Source organism: Panthera uncia (genome assembly GCF_023721935.1).
Source record: "Panthera uncia isolate 11264 chromosome A3 unlocalized genomic scaffold, Puncia_PCG_1.0 HiC_scaffold_11, whole genome shotgun sequence".
Classification (NCBI taxonomy): domain Eukaryota; kingdom Metazoa; phylum Chordata; class Mammalia; order Carnivora; family Felidae; genus Panthera; species Panthera uncia.
Window position 1 is genome coordinate 22,273,202 of NW_026057578.1, and position 15,434 is coordinate 22,288,635.

Consider the following 15,434-nt stretch of genomic DNA (forward strand, 5'->3'; position numbering starts at 1 on the left):
TGCTAGCTCCCTAAGTTCCCTCACCACTCAACAACCTCAAAGCCTGACTATCCCAGGGAAGACTGGTTCAGCTTGGGATGCATATGCTCCCTGCACACTGTGATGAATGGGATATGGAACAGGACTGAAGCCAAGGAAATAAGGACATAGGGCGTACAACACTTACAGGTGGCTACTAGAGGGAGGGGAAAGCAATAAGGCCTAGTAAGAACTCAGCAATTGCCCTATCTCCAGGCTGGGCCCAGGGTCATGGTGGGTCAATCTGTTTCTGCTTTAAAAAACAAAACAAAAACCAAAAACAAACTTTATTTGACAAAAGACAAAATCAAAAGTTATTTACAGTAGTTTTTTGCTCAAATAATTCAACGGGATAACTGTCTTCTCCAGGTTTATCTCACAACCGAACCAAGCAGAGGCTGCCCCACCGCCAGCCTCCCCATCTTGCACAAGGGGGGAATGCCAACCAGAATTCAGCAGCATGGCTCCCTCACCCCTCACCACCTCTACCGCTCAGTGCACCACCCCAGCCCGACACACTTCCAGGGTCCCTTGCTAAAAGCATCTCCCAACAGTCACACTAGACCTGGGCTCACACATGTGGGTGGGGTAGAAGAAGCTGGGCAAACAGCAACTTCAACTAATTTTGAAGGTGCTATGTTCTTTCTTTCCCAGCTGGGCCTCAGGAGGGTGAGGATCCCTGATCCCCCTGGGACATGCAAGGAGGCAGTGGGGTGGCAAAAGAGAGAGCCTAGGAAACTTGCCCACTCAGAGCAAAGCTCCATCTCCTTAAATAACCAATCCCCATTCCCACAGCAATGGGTAGGCTGAGCTACTGAGAAGTTGGGTAGCCTCCCTGAAAACTTCAGGGATCATCCCAGAAAGGACAGAACACATGTTGCTGCCTTTCTTCTGGCCAGGTCCACCCAAGTCAGTCACTCCCCAGGAATCTCCCCCTTGTGTCTGACTTGGCAACTTCAGGAAACTACAGGCTGGGGGCTCCTGACTGGTCTTTTGGCCCAGTAACAATGTTATTCGGAACAAAAATATTTTGGCTAATAATAACCTAGGATTAGTGTTTCTTAGGATATATAAAAAGATGGGGCATATTGCTGTTGAATGCTGTCAGCAGTGAGACAGCAAAATAAAAAATGGGGAGCAGGGAGAAGAGTAAGACCAACTATGATTTGTTTCACTGTGAAGTTCAGGGCAGAGGCCTCTGCAACTCCAATTTAAAAAAAAGGTGCAACACAAAGACACAGTGAACAGGCTTCATAACCGATTTCCAGCCCCAGCCTCCTTAAAAGGCAGTTCCTCAGCAGCTGGGGGCACCATTCCTTACTTCTTCCAGGAATAGTTTCTTGCCACCATCGTGGGAAAAGCTGCCCACTTGAGTCGGCTACAGGGCTTCCTGACCAGTAGATGGCTCACTTCTCTCCAAGTAGGAGCTACCGGGAGCTTTTGACATTCTGGTCCCACTAATCCAAGTTCTTAAAGGTATTCAAAACTCAGGCTGCAGGGCGAAGCTTTCAAGGATAAAGAAGGGGAAAACATTAAAGAGGAAAAAAAAAAAAATCAACAACCAAAAAACCCACTGCCTTGGTCTAGCTTACTTCCCCCATTCCCCAAAATATAGTAAAAAAAATAAAATAAAATAAAAATAAAAACACCCCCCACCCCCCACCCCCCAAAAAAACCCACCTCTCTGGTTTTATCATCCTTCTCTGCTCTGTGCTTAGAAGGTTTGGTCAGATTCTCTGTTGGACCCTCTCTTTATACTTAAGAAGGCTTTATTCCCTTCTGTGCCTGATGCAGAAAAGCCAAAGCCCCAGATTTTTCTTTTTTTGGTAAATCAAAACAACAATACAACAATGTTTTGGAATTGAGAGTTAGCTGGTCCCCAAAATAAAAATACTCCTTCCTTGTAAAACACCAGTTGCAGTGGTGCATGGTTCTCAGTTCATCAGACTCCATCACGCAACACACTCACTCCCCACACCTGGGCTAACTACTCCATTAATGCAAACCCCAGCAAAAAGGGAAAAATAAACACAAAGTTTAGTGAAAACCTAAACATTCAACTGGAGTCAGTTCTGTTACATCTTCTGGGTTCTTCTTCTCTTTTGTTCACACTTACGAACTTGGAATGTCCACACTTGGCTTAACAAAAAAGAGGCCCAGCTCAGGGGCATAGGTCTGAATGTAGTAGGTTTCCTGTGCCCAGCCTAGGAAAGCAGGCTGGAACAAAGGTGTCCTGGGCATTCTCTGGAGAAGCAGCAGCAGCACCATGCCTGTCTCCGATCTCAGTCTCATCACTGAGGAGGCCTGGAGAAATGGCAGTCAGCAGAGAGGTCCCCATTGCAGTGCAGTGACACCAGCTGGCATCTCCCTGCTGAAGACCTCTGGACAGAGGAGATGACCCCGATGTTTGGCAGTGATCCAAAGAAAACCCTCTGTATGAAAGGGAACCAAAATGGAAACCCAGGACAGCTGGCTCGAGCCTCGAGCACCCCTTTTGGCAGATGCCTACTTGGGGTTTTCAGAGACTAAGGGGATAGGAGTGTGCAGTAAGGGGGGTGATGGGTCCTGCTGCTTCTGAAGCTCCATCTCAGCAGCCCTCTGTAGCGCCACCTCCACCAGCAGCTGGAAGCTACTGAAGTCCTCCTTGTCCTGCTCTGGGGGTGTGGGCGGTGGTGTGTTGAAGAGTCCACCTGTGGGGCTTCCGGCTTCAGCCCTGGTCAGTAGGGTGAGTGTGTTGCCAGGGCTCACCAGGGGCTTCCGAGGCTCCAGCTCCCCTTGTGGGAAGGGGGCTGCTGGCTTTTCCCCCTGGCCTGGGTGGAGTGGCATGGAGCACACAGACAAGGAGAGCACATTGGTGGGGGCCGGTACAGACACAGCCAGCACTGAGGGGCTGCTGCCACGGGGCAGGGCCACATCTGAGGCCTTACCCCCGCGGCGAGAGATGGTGAATTGGTTGGGGTCTTTGCCATCCTTCCGAAGCATGTCTGGTAGAAGCCGCCGCCGGGCGTTGATGAACCAGTTACATATCTGGAATGCGTAGGAGTCTGTGGTCAGTTCACTCAATCGAAACCAGCTATGAAGCACCTAAGTTCCTAGCCCCAAAAAAACACAGCAGCCAAACAACAGAGACACAATCCCAGCCCTCAGACACATTTGTGTTAGGAATTGAGAATTGAAGTCATCATACAAGTGAATATAAAATTGCAACTATGATTCAGCCAATGAAGGGAAGGTCCAGTGGAGGGGACAATAATGGGAAGACCCGATCTAGTCTTTGGGGACTCAGGATAGAACTGACAGAAGCAGGCAGGGCTTATCCCACTGGCCAGAACACCAGGAGAAACCACTAAAGGGCCTCAAGAGTGGCCTGACCTACATTTCACACTGTAGATTCTTCTCCTGACCCTTGTCTCTTCTTCCAGTTTATCAACAGATATTCACCAAGCAAGCACCAGCTGCTATAGGGGGCAAAGACAGGAACCTTCTCCCCCTTACCTCCTATGTGCTGGGATATTGGGAACTGTGTGGGCTGCAGTAATGCCTAACATTACTGTTTACTGAATGGATCAAAGGCCCAGCTTTCCTTAGGGCTCCTGTACCAGTTTCTTTCTACCCCTGCTTATCACCTTTCTCGGCCCATCCCCAGGACAAGCCCCTGGGTACCTTCTTTCTGTGGACTCTATCTGCCTCTACCCAGCCAATCGGACAACCACCTATGACAGGAGCTGGTGCCTGCAGTTGGCATGGCTCCTTGCCCAGCAGGCTGCAGCTGTACCCATTCCACAGGTGCAGGGACCACTAGGCTCCTGGCCCTGTCAGGCTGGGAAAGATCCTGGTCAGGACAGATCCAGAGCCTTGTGGCTTCTCTTTCCTCTCCATTCCAGCCTGGTGTGGGGGGATTTTCATTCATTTTTCTTCATCTCTATGGTCTTCCCAGTACACGTGAGCACACACACAACACAAGTCATCAGCGACACTGGCTGACCTGAATGCTCTACAACTGCAGGGGAGCCCCAGAGAGAGGTAAGGCTGAACGGCTGGGCGCGGCAAAGGAAAGGAACAAGCACCTTTGATACCAAGTATCATGCCAGCCATCTCACTTGTGTTTTTTTTTTTTTAACGTTTATTTATTATTGAGAGACAGACACAGAGTGTGAGCAGGGGAGGGGCAGAGAGAGGGGGAGACACAGAATCCGAAGTAGGCTCCAGGCTCCGAGCTGTCAGCACAGAGCCCGATGTGGGGCTCGAACTCACGAACTTCGAGATCATGACCTGAGCCGAAGTCGGACGCTTAACTGACTGAGCCACCCAGGTGCCCTTCACTTGTGTTATGTTTAATCTGCATACAAGCCTGGAAGGCAGTGAGCAGTGTCCCTGAAGTACTAAAAAGGGAACCAAACTCTTGAAAGACAAAGAATTTGCCCAAAGTCACACAGACTCCAAGTGTAGAGCCAGGTCCTCTGGCTTTAGGGCCCCTATTGCTGCTCTTACTGTGCTTTGCTGTGCCTTACCAAACAGAACAGATAACTGAATAATCATGATCATAATCCTAAAACCAATCAGGTGCTGTTCTGAACATTTCTCATCTAATTACTCATTTATTCTATAGCTTATGAGACAGATTCTGTGATGATCACTTTATTTGAACCAGTGAACAGAAGCCCTGATCAGAGAGGGCTTCAGTAACTTGCTCAAGGTCACCAGTTTGAAGGCTGGACTCTGTTTCAAGCAATCCCCACTGCCAGGTGAAGAGACCGAAGCCTTCTCTGCTTGCTCAGACGCTACCATTTCTGCATCCTGCAGCTGCCTTCCCTGCTACCTGTGCTACCAGAGGATACTGAGCCTGCTCACCTTAGCTCTGCATGCAGGGGAGATGGTCAGGTCACAGCGACCTGGGTCAAGTGAAGTAGGGATGAGCATTTCTGTTGAGAAAGCAGTCTTGGGGAGGGGAGCTTAGGCGTTTACTAGCAGCTGTGTGGGCACCTAGCCCCTAGCTGCGCCTCCCATTTTGGCTTAGAATTCTGGGAAAAGAACAGCAGAAAAACACCCCCCGCCCCCACATATACTTTTCCACATGCTCACCCTGGTCCACAGAAAACTTGGCAGAATACTGTCTGTTTTGTCTTCTCATCCGATAGAAATGCACAGCTGAGGGGGGCCGGGCAAGGGCAGGACGCCTGAGTGCACCACTAGTGCCAGCTGTGAGGGTAGACTATCAGGATTCTCTGTAGCCCCTTCCAGCTGCCCAACCCATGCCCAAGTCAGGAAAAGAGTGTATTTGGCTTGCCCCCACTCAAGGTCCTTGGGGAGTTGGTAGGGAGAATGCCAAGGTGAATTCTGTCATTGATATGGCACAACACAGGCTGGGTGCCTGAAAGCCTCTCTCTATCATAAAACAGGGCCCTATCTGAAAGCCTGCTGTCCTGCCAGTATTTTTTTTTTTTTTTTATCAGTGGCTGGGATGAAGAATGTGGGAGGAATCACTGTGGCAAATGGGAGTTGAGGGGGGGAGCACCAGGAAGCTGATGAAGGCCATGAGGATCAGAGGAGGGCCTTTGAAGAAGGCAACACAAGTGCTTTAATTTTAATGTCTTTTCAACTGTGAAAGAAACAAAAGGGAGTAAGTGAAGGGCATGGAAAAGACCTTCCCTAAACATCACTGTACCTTCAACGTGTGTTGTGACCACCCATACCCAGGTGTTCTTAAAGTCATGTGGCTATCAGAATCCCCTTGAGGGGGACTTAAAAAAGTAACTATCTTGGGGTGCCTGGCTCACTCAGCTGGAAGAGTATGCGACTCTTGATCTCCCGGTTGTGAGTTTGAGCCCCACATTGGGTGTGGAGATTGTTTTAAAAAACAAACAAAACAAAAAAACACTATCTCTCATCTGCTCTATAGATCCAGTGATGGTGGCAGGATCAGGAATGTGTTTTTATTTTTATTTCTTTTAATGTTTATCTTTGAGAGAAAGAGAGTGCTAGCGCGCGTGAGCGTGGGGGAGGGGCAGAGAGAGGACTCAAACCCACGAACCATGAGATCATGACCCGAGACAAAGTCTGCCGCTTAACTGACCTAGCCACCCAGGTGCCCCAGGAATGTGTATTTTTAAACAAGCTCCCCCAAGTTCTGCTTCCCCGGGCTCGGGAACCAATGGTTTAACCTCCCCCCTCCCTCACCCTCCCTCCAGCTTTGGGAAAGGCTTCTCTTAGGAAGCTGCATTTGAATGGAGTCCTAATGGACTTCAAGGAATGGGGAGCTCAGCTGACCCCATATTGGTGTCTTTTTTTTTTATACCAATTACATTGGTAGTTAATTACACTGAATTCTTAGTTCACTAAATATTGTCTTCCCTCCCCACAGGACCCTACCCAAGGGCAGGGATAGTGCCTGTTCTACCAGTTTCCAGCACACAGGACAATCCCATCAGTAATAGAGTGAAAGAGTGGGGCCTGAGCCCCCTCTGCCAGGTTACCCTTCCCTCCCCAATAGGCAAACAGCCCCTGAGAACAGTCAGAAACCACAGCAATAAAGTGGGCTTATAGGGTGTCACAGGGACCAGTGAAAACCCTTCAAAAATGACTTTTTTTTTTTTTGGTCTTACCCTCCCAACTGCCTAGCCCCAGGCCAGTACCAGCAAACCAGTTAGTTAAATGACTCATTGACTTGCTAATGAGATTGCTCCTGGGCCAGTTAAAGGAGACAATCAAAAGAGCTGTCCCCAGGGAGAGAGAAAACAAGCTTGGCAAAATGCTGATGCTTGTTGAAGCCAGGTGATTGGTACCAGGAGTGTATTAGAATATTTTCCTTTGTGGATATTTGCAAATGTTAATAAACAGCAAAATTTTTAAAATTAAATATAAGAAAAAGAGATGCCTCCAGGGACTTAAGGCAATTTTTCCCAATTGAGGGGCCCCTACATTTCCTTACTTTTGAGGTCCCGCCTGTTGACATTTCCAGGACTTCTTCATTTTCCATCAATTCAACAATTATTTACTGAGCACCTACCAGATACCAGGCATTGAGCTAAACACTTGGGATCCGGTGATAAGTAAGACTTGGCGTCTGGAGTTTGGTGTGTTCTAAAAAGCAGTTATAGTTCATTGTCCAAATGCTGACTCAGTCCTGGTACTGTGGGAGCACACATCTCCTTTGAGGGTTGGGGGTCTCCCTGGTCAGTAGTGGGAACAAAGCGGTCTGGGGTACTGATCAGTGTGGCATGAATATGGGGGGAAGGGATGAGGCCCGCTCTGCAGACATGGTCAAGTAATATTGTCATTAGGTTGGTAAGACTCATTGAAGGGTTTGAAATAGAGTGACAAGTGGTGTAGGAAAGCCATATTATAGAAATATTTAAGGGGCGAATGTTTAGGATTTGGTGATTGACCAAATGAGCTGAGAAAGGGCAGTTGAGGGGAACCCCTTAGAAAGGGCAGGAGGCAGCTTGGAGAAGCTTTCCAATCGAGAAATCTGAGGTGCCTGTAAGACCACCAACCAGAGGTGTATGGATAGGGGCCATTTGGGATTCATGGTATAGTTTCCACCAAGGGCCACATGGTCCCCACTGCTCCTTAACTCTCAGCATGACTCTAGAGCAGGGAGGCCACCAATGGAACCTTTCCCACCAGAACACGCCAGGATCCAGGTGCCCTTCCTCAGAAGTTTCCAAAAGCAAATCCTTGCCCCAGACCTGTATTTCTCTAAATGGGATCAGGGATATATCCTCCAGGGATCCACTAGTTCTCACAAGAAGGTTTAACTTTATGTTTCCATTCTGATCTTGAGTAGGAGCACCATGGCCTCTGGTAATCCAGACTTGCTCAACTCCAGAGTCTGTGCCTTTTTCATACTACAACACCACAGCCCAGTCAGCCAAACACCATCCCTACCTACCGTTTTACATTAATGCAGTTAGATAGAGTCTCATTGGTTTGATATTTATTTACTTTGGAAAACTGGTTATTTTACAATTTATAGGAGCAAAAGCAAGACTTTTTTTTTTTTTTTAACCCAGTTTTATGTTTGTATGTGCTTAAACGATAATGATAATAAAAATGTTTCAAGTCAACATGACAGGAGGAAGCGGGTCCATGAAAAATAACTTCTTTAAAAGAAACTGGCATATTACTCAGATATAAGAAACAGTGACCCTGACAAAAAGCAATTTCAATACAGTATGATGTGTGGTTTGACAGCACAGGTATGAGGTGTACCAGGAATACACAGCAGTGGCCTCAAAGCAAGGCAAAGAATGCTTTCATGAGGAAATGCTTAAATGGAGTGTGCCAGTTCAGAAAAGTCAGGAAGAAGCCACAGGAGAAGGCCCAGAGGCACAGAGGTCCGAAGGTTCACAGGTCTCAGAGAAAGGAAGGACTGAGAGATGAGGCTGATGAGCTCTTGAGTTTAGACTCTATCCAGAGGACAATGGGATCCATGGAGTGTATGACATAATCAGATTTATACTTGTGTGTTCAAGAGAATGGGCTGAGGGGAACATTTCTCTACTTGTTAGATGTTAGATAAGATGCTGTCCATTTCATGAACCGATTAGTAAACCCAATTCATGGGGCGCCTGGGTAGCTCAGTCAGTTAAGCATCAGACTTTGGCTCAGGTCATGATCTCACTGTTTCATGAGTTCAAGCCCACCTCGGAGTCTGTGCTGACAACGTGGAGCCTCCTTGAGATTCTCCCTCTCTCTCCCCTGCTCAAGCTGTCTCTGTCTCTCTGAAAAATAAATAAACTTAAAAAAAAAAGAGAGAGAGAGATGAGAATAGACTGAGGGAAAAAGGCTGGAGGCAGAAGACCAGCAAAGAGCCTATCTAAGTAATCCTGGTTCTGAGGTTCCAGCCTTTGGCCTGTGTTGTTCTACATCTCGTAGTTCAAGTCCACTTCTTCTGGGAGGCCTTTTGAAGCTCCAGACTGGCTTAGAAGCCCTGCCTGGGTCTCTGCTGCCTTTGTCCCAGCAGTGATCACTTTTTGCAAACACCAATGGCTAGGTCTTCCCTAAATTTCCCATCCTAGACTAGATATTCCTTGAAGGTAGGGATGTGTCTGGTTCCTTTCTGGGATCTCAACTGTAGTTGGGAGTGCTCAGTGGTATACCATGAAATACTAGGCACTGCTACTAGACATGTGGGGTCAGTCCAAGACCTATGATCTAGGAGAGATGAGGATAAGAGCAGAAACACCCACTCTGTGCTCACTTCACAGTGAGCCTTGAATTTGTCTTCTCCGTTCCTCCCCCTTATGGGCTATGAAAGTGCCAACAATCATCTCCCTTTCTCAGTTGAGGAAATGAGGCTCAGGAAAAGGCAGTGGACCTGGCCAACGTCCAGGCTTCCTCTTGTGGAGAAGATGGGATCTGAGTCAGGGTCTGTAATTCTAGAGCCTTTCTTGCAGACAGACTCCCATTAACCACTACCCAGAAAGTATAAAGTCAGGTGACAGGAGTTCTAAGGGCTGAATACTCACCATGAGGCATCATGGAGGAGGGATGGGAGTTGGGAAGAGATGGGAGGTTCAGAGTAGAGTCAGGGAAGGAGGGAGAGACAGCATCATAGATTGAAGTAATAGGCTAGGAAAAGACAGAGGTAGAACAGGTGGCAGAGGGGCTTAGGGTGAGGCTTAGCTGGCTCATGACGGAAGCACTGGGGTCCAGTGGGGTAGGGGGTGGGCCTTCGTTAGGCTGAGGGACCGCTCTGTGTCTCTCAGGTAGGTGAGAGCCAAACTGGAAGCAAAGTAGTGGTAGTCCAGGGTGTCCTGCCTCAGCACTTTGAAAACAGAACCACACCTACATATCAGCAGTTGGGGCAGTTCAAAGGAGATAATACCTTGCACTCTGACAAAAAGTAGATAACACAATTTTCAGATACGCTCATGTGCAAGGTTTACAAAGCACTTACTTTGTTTCTCTTTCTTTTTTATTTTATTTATTTATTTTTTTTAATTTTTTTTTCAACGTTTTTTATTTATTTTTGGGACAGAGAGAGACAGAGCATGAACGGGGGAGGGGCAGAGAGAGAGGGAGACACAGAATCGGAAGCAGGCTCCAGGCTCTGAGCCATCAGCCCAGAGCCCGACACGGGGCTCGAACTCACAGACCGCGAGATCGTGATCTGAGCCGAAGTCGGACGCCCAACCGAGCCACCCAGGCGCCCCAACGTTCGTTTATTTTTGAGAGAGAGACACACACACACACAGACAGACAGAGTGCAAGCAGGGGAGGTGCAGAGAGGGAGACACAGAATCCAAAGCAGGCTCTAGGCTCTGAGCCGTCAGTGCAAAGCCCAACATGGGCCTCCAACCCATGAGCTGTGAGATCATGACCTGAGCCGAAGTTGGATGCTTAACTGACTGAGCCAACTAGGTGCCTCAAGATTTTTGGGGCACTCTCTCCCTCTCTCTCTGCCCTACCCCCGCTCGTGCTCTGTCTTTCTCTTTCTCTCTCTCTCAAAAATAAATAAACGTTAACAAAAATTTTTTAAAAATTTATTTTTAAGTAATCTCTATACCCAACCTGGGGCTCGAACTCACAACCCCAAGATCAAGAGTCGCACATTCCACTGGCTGAGCCAGCCAGTCAGCACTTTCACATCCAATTCTGAATCTGCTCCTTATTAACAATTCAGGCAGGGGAAGATTCTAATCCCCACTTTACAGATGAGAGAAATCAAGATGTCTACAGCTCCTATGTAGCAGAACTGGGTTTTGAACCCAGAACCTCTGAATTCTCTGCCCTTTCCTTGACCGTGATCCCAACTAATTTTTTAACCACACTGCAGACCACTAGCTGCCTTTTTACAACCAAGTCACTATCCAAACACTGCTCTGGGGCTGGAGGCCAAATCCCAAACACTCAATGCCTTCTAGCCTTCCCATGGCCTTCATTGTTAATGACATCAAGACTTTAATAATGACGCCTTGCCTCTTCAGAACTCTCCAAAACTGATATCTAGCTCAAGGACTTCATGTCACTGTCTTCCCGTGAGGCAGGGAGGGGGAGGGGGGTGGAGGTAGTTCCTATGGGGTCACAAAGTGCATTAGTGACAGGGCTTAGACAGGACTAGAACCCAGGTCTCCCGCTGCTTGCTTCTTACCTGCAGCACTGACAGGTTGGTCTGTCCAGAAAGGCTCAGCTTCTCCTGTTCTGAGGGGTAGGCGTTGTAGCGATGCAAGTACAGCCAGTCCCGGAGGATCTTCACTGACTCTTTGGGCAGGTTCCCTCTGCGCTTCCTCTTGCCTGCCAGGGAGAGGAGGCCTTCATCCTCACCAAGATCACTGTCTGACATGGTGTCTAGGGGCTAGGCTGGACCTTGGGCAAGCCTGGAACAAGTGACAAAGGGGATGGGGACATTATTACCACACATTGCCTCTCACCCGTTCCCTGTCCCCAAACACATCATTATTAGAACTTGGGACACCAGAAATGGGGGAATAGCAAATCAAAGTCTCAGGCTATACTATGGCCTGGGCAACCTAGAAGGGATGAGTCCAAGATGCCTCCATTTCACGGGGCCAGTAGATGACTACTGAAGTAAATGGCAGCTTATTAATAAGCAGTACTGGACTAGAAATAATTATAGCTACCACTGGAGTCTGTTTTCCATGCTCTGTACTGAGCACTTCACACTTATTATCTCATTCAATCCTCACAAAGCCCTTGTTAAGAGAGATACTACTATTGTCATTTTATAAGTAAGATAACCAAGGCCCAGAGAGAAAGCCCTTAACTTAAACAGGTGCCATGAGATCCAGTAATTTCACTCCTAGGCATCTTCCAAAGAGAAATGAAAAACTTATGTTCACACAAAGCCTTCAACAGAAATGTTTACAGCAACGTTACTCGTAATAGCCAGAAGGTGGAAACAACCCAAGTGTCCATCGACGGAGGAATGGATAAGCAAAAATGTAGTCCATCCACACAGTGGAATATTATTTGGCCACAAAAAGTTGCTAAGTCCTGATCCACATTACAGTGTGGATGAGCCTTGAAAATATGCTAAGTGAAAGAAGCAAGTCACAAAGAACACATATGATTCCAACTTAATGAAATATTTAGAAGAGGCTGGACGGGAAGAGAAGGATGATAGCTAAAGGGGTATGGAGTTTCTTTTTAAGGTGATAAAAATGTTCTACAATTGACAGTGGTGGTAGCTACATAGTTGTGAATATACTAAACCATTACTTGTTTGCTTTAAATGGGTAAGTTGTATGGTATGGGAGTTACATCTCAAGAAAACTGTTATGAAAAAAAAAATTTACAACTCCAGGATATGGTATGGAAATATGGTTTGGACCAAGGTTTGCCACCATCACCAACCAACTCCTCTCAGACCTCCGAAGTCTATACCATCTTGCTGCCCAGGTCTGGAAAGTCTATTAATCACCATGTCCCTACAGCAATCCACATAACATTTACTGCACCTACTGTGTACCATGCAGAGAAGAGTGTTGAGTCATCCCTATTGGTTGTCTCAGACATTCTCCTTTGTCATCTAAGCCCCTGGCTTGGTCCATGAATCAACTCCTCAAAAATTCAGATAAATGAGCAAGGCTGGGCTCTGGTTTTCCCATCTTGGCTATGTGACCTTGGCAAGTATGCTCTCCTCTCTGGGCTTGAGCCCCCTCTTCACCTGTCAAATGAAGGAAGGTGTTTCCCTAGACAACCCAACTCAGTTGCTCATCCCCCTGACAAACTTCTTGTTCACACATGCAAAAGAGATTTACATTTTAAAACCAAAAGTTCCAGGGCAAGCTAATGCCAGAATCTGGAGGCTCCTCCCTCCTCAGCCTTTTAACAGCTACCCAGCAGGCTGGGCCAACAGACTCTGGCATCTCCCAGGTTTTGTTTCCTCGACTTGGGCCAGAGCCCAGATATCTGGGCTGGCTAGGCCAGGCTTTCCAGGGAAGGGTCTACCCTCCCAGCCAGGCCACCTGGAGGTGAGACAGGCATTGGTTAGAGGTGCCACTCCTCAGAGAACACCAAGAGCAGGCTGCTTTCTGAAGTCAAGTTTCTGAGGTCTAGCTGGCTAGGGCAGCTGGGATCTGGGCTCGGGGATGCAGCTCTGGCAAGCTATGAGAAGTTTACTCAGGGTTATCTGTACAAATTCCACCCTGGCTACCAGCCAAGTCCCAGTCTGCAGGGTTCCCGAAGTGGCCCACGGAGATGACCCTTCAGTCTATACAGACCTCTCTCCACTGGTGTCCTGCACTCCAGTTTACAATCCCGGAGGTTCCAACATACACCGCCCCCCACCCCCAACGAGACAGACACACACGCCCTCACCACCAGGCAACCTTCTTAACAGCGCTGAGATAACAGGCACCAAACCATCGCTGAGCTCCTAGAACCACCATGATTTTCACCGACAAACACAGCACCCACATAGTTTACTGAATCCCACGTCCAGCACGAACAACTGGTACCCACGACACAGCCCAATTTCTGGATACATGCCTACCCACAAACTCCAACCGACCCGCCCACCCACGAACTCTGGGGAAACTCCAAACGTCATCACACCAGCGATCAATTCTTACCCCAACTGGCCTGTGGCAGCACCCTCACGACACGACACCGGGTGCACCCTCCTACACACTCCACGACGCCGACCTGCGGCCACTCCCGAACGAACTTTCTGACAACTCCCACAGCTCGCCCCGACACTCCCCCGGCCGCGCACTCAAGCTGCATTCCCAGCAGTTCACACAAAGCGCGCAGCCTCCCCCGCGGCCCAGACCTAGTCGGAGCACATGGCTCCCGGGGCGGCGGGGAATCGGCCTGCGCTAGGGGCGCCTGCACCCCTCAGCCCCCTACCCCGCGCCAGACGGCACCCCCGCTTCCCCTCGGACCCGAAATGTGGTGGGGCGGGGGCTCTGGAAGAAAGAAAACTCACGTGTCTGTCCCGGGGCAGGAAAAAGTTTGGTTCCCACCCCCTTCCCCCGCCGCTCGGCGCTGGCTGACTCTTCGGGGCGCGGGGATGGCCGAGCCTGCGCGCTCGGCTTTGTGCTCCGAACTCGGCCCGGAGGGGGAGGGGAGGGGGCTGGGCTCCCACCTCCGCACCGCCCCCCCCCAGCCCTGCGCCCAGACTCCATGTTGGCCGCCCCCTGCCCGGGAGACTGAGCGCTTCCCCAGCGGGAGGCTCGGCTCACGCTCGGCTGGCCCGAGGGTCCGGACGCACACAAACTTTCTTCGGGTCGCCGGCCCCACGCGCCTTGCTTCTTTGGCCCGCCTGGGAGTGACAGATGCCTCCGAGACAGACTTTCCTTTGTTCCAGGAAAGGGGAACTCGCGCGGGCTCCCCAGCCCCCCAGCCCCGGGCCCTTCTCGCTGCCCCCACCCGCAGCTGTCACTCTCGACGGCCCCCACCTCGGCTCGGCCGCGGCGGGGGGTGGGGGGGCACTGCCGGCGGTTAGCAACGTGCACTTTTTAAACCAAACAAACCCGCCCCCCGCGCGCTCACCCCGGCCCGGGGCAGGGGCGGCCCTCTCACAGGCTGGGATCGTAAGGAGCTGGGCCCCCCAGAAGGGCCCCGAGAGAGCTTCCAACCGGGGGGGAATGGGACAGTCCCCCCCACCGGCCCCCGCTCGCACCCCGCAGTCGGGGCTCACAAACACCTGAGCTCACACACCCACACTCTCAAGTGCCAGGACGACGCCCCCTCCCCCGCCCGGCCGAGAAAAAGAAACTTTCCAAGTTGTCCGCGCGTCCCCCGCCCGCCTCTGTCTCCCTCCTGCGCCCCGCACTGACTTTTCGGAGCGGCTTTTCCGTCCACGCGGCCCCGGGCTTGGTCCCGGGCGTCCTGGCAGGGGGCGGGGGGCGCCGGGAGAGCGCGCCGCGTACCTGCCGGGCCTGACACTCGGCCTGACAGCTCGCGGCTGGAAAGCACCTCGCGGCCTGACGTCAGATCCCCTCTCCTCCCCCCCCCCCCCCGCGCTTTCCTCGCCCTCCCCCACCCGCCGGGAGGGAGAAAACAAACTTTGTGCGGAGCTCGGCGAGCTACGCCCACCTCCCGCGGGGCGGGCTGTCGGCGGCCAGGGGCTTCGTCCCGCCCACCGCTCCCGGAGGGGGCGGGGCCGGGAGGGCACCTTCTTCCTGCGCCCACCCCCACCCTCAGGAATGCCACATGGCCTCTGAAGAGGAGTGGTGGGAACCCTTCCTCCGGAGAGTCCGCTTGGGGGCAGGAAGTGGCCCGTTCCTTCTTTCGTAGAGCGTTTCCGGAGCGCCTACTGTGTGCTCGGCGCTGGGAGTGCGGGCCGTTACGGAGGGGAGAAGTCATGCAAAACCTGACGCGTGTGGGAACGCTCCCTCCGCCACATCTCCCCCCGGCGGTGGAATTGTTCCCATTGCACCGAGAGGAAACTGAGGCCCGGTTAGTCCGGGGATTTCCTCCTAGCTGGTGAGGACCTGGCTCTGAAT

The 15,434-nt window shown here is 50.6% G+C and overlaps 1 protein-coding gene across 4 annotated transcripts; it reads right to left on the reverse strand.

The window, feature by feature from the left end:
• Positions 1-290: 290 nt before the first annotated feature.
• On the reverse strand, positions 291-15,079 carry TGIF2 (TGFB induced factor homeobox 2). Of its 4 annotated transcripts, none has more exons than XM_049650864.1 (3): positions 14,995-15,079; positions 11,114-11,339; positions 291-3,045 (listed from the first exon to the last, which is right to left on the reverse strand). In XM_049650864.1, the coding sequence occupies exons 2-3, from the start codon at positions 11,303-11,305 to the stop codon at positions 2,524-2,526; spliced, it is 714 nt and encodes a 237-aa protein (XP_049506821.1). In that variant the 5' UTR covers positions 11,306-11,339; positions 14,995-15,079; the 3' UTR covers positions 291-2,523. The 4 variants fall into 4 exon arrangements, 3 of the variants coding, with proteins under 3 accessions (XP_049506821.1, XP_049506820.1, XP_049506822.1); XM_049650863.1 differs by lacking the exon at positions 14,995-15,079 and adding an exon at positions 14,766-14,930; XM_049650865.1 differs by lacking the exon at positions 14,995-15,079 and adding an exon at positions 13,913-14,759.
• Between the last annotated feature and the right edge of the window lie 355 nt (positions 15,080-15,434).

Excerpts from the sequence above, each read along its gene's own strand:
- TGIF2 (XM_049650864.1), bottom strand. The coding sequence starts at position 11,305 with ATGTCAGACAGTGATCTTGGTGAGGATGAAGGCCTCCTCTCCCTGGCA. Across the intron at positions 3,046-11,113 it reads CCAACCTGTCAGTGCTGCAG|ATATGTAACTGGTTCATCAA; the intron begins GTAAGAAGCAAG and ends TACGCATTCCAG.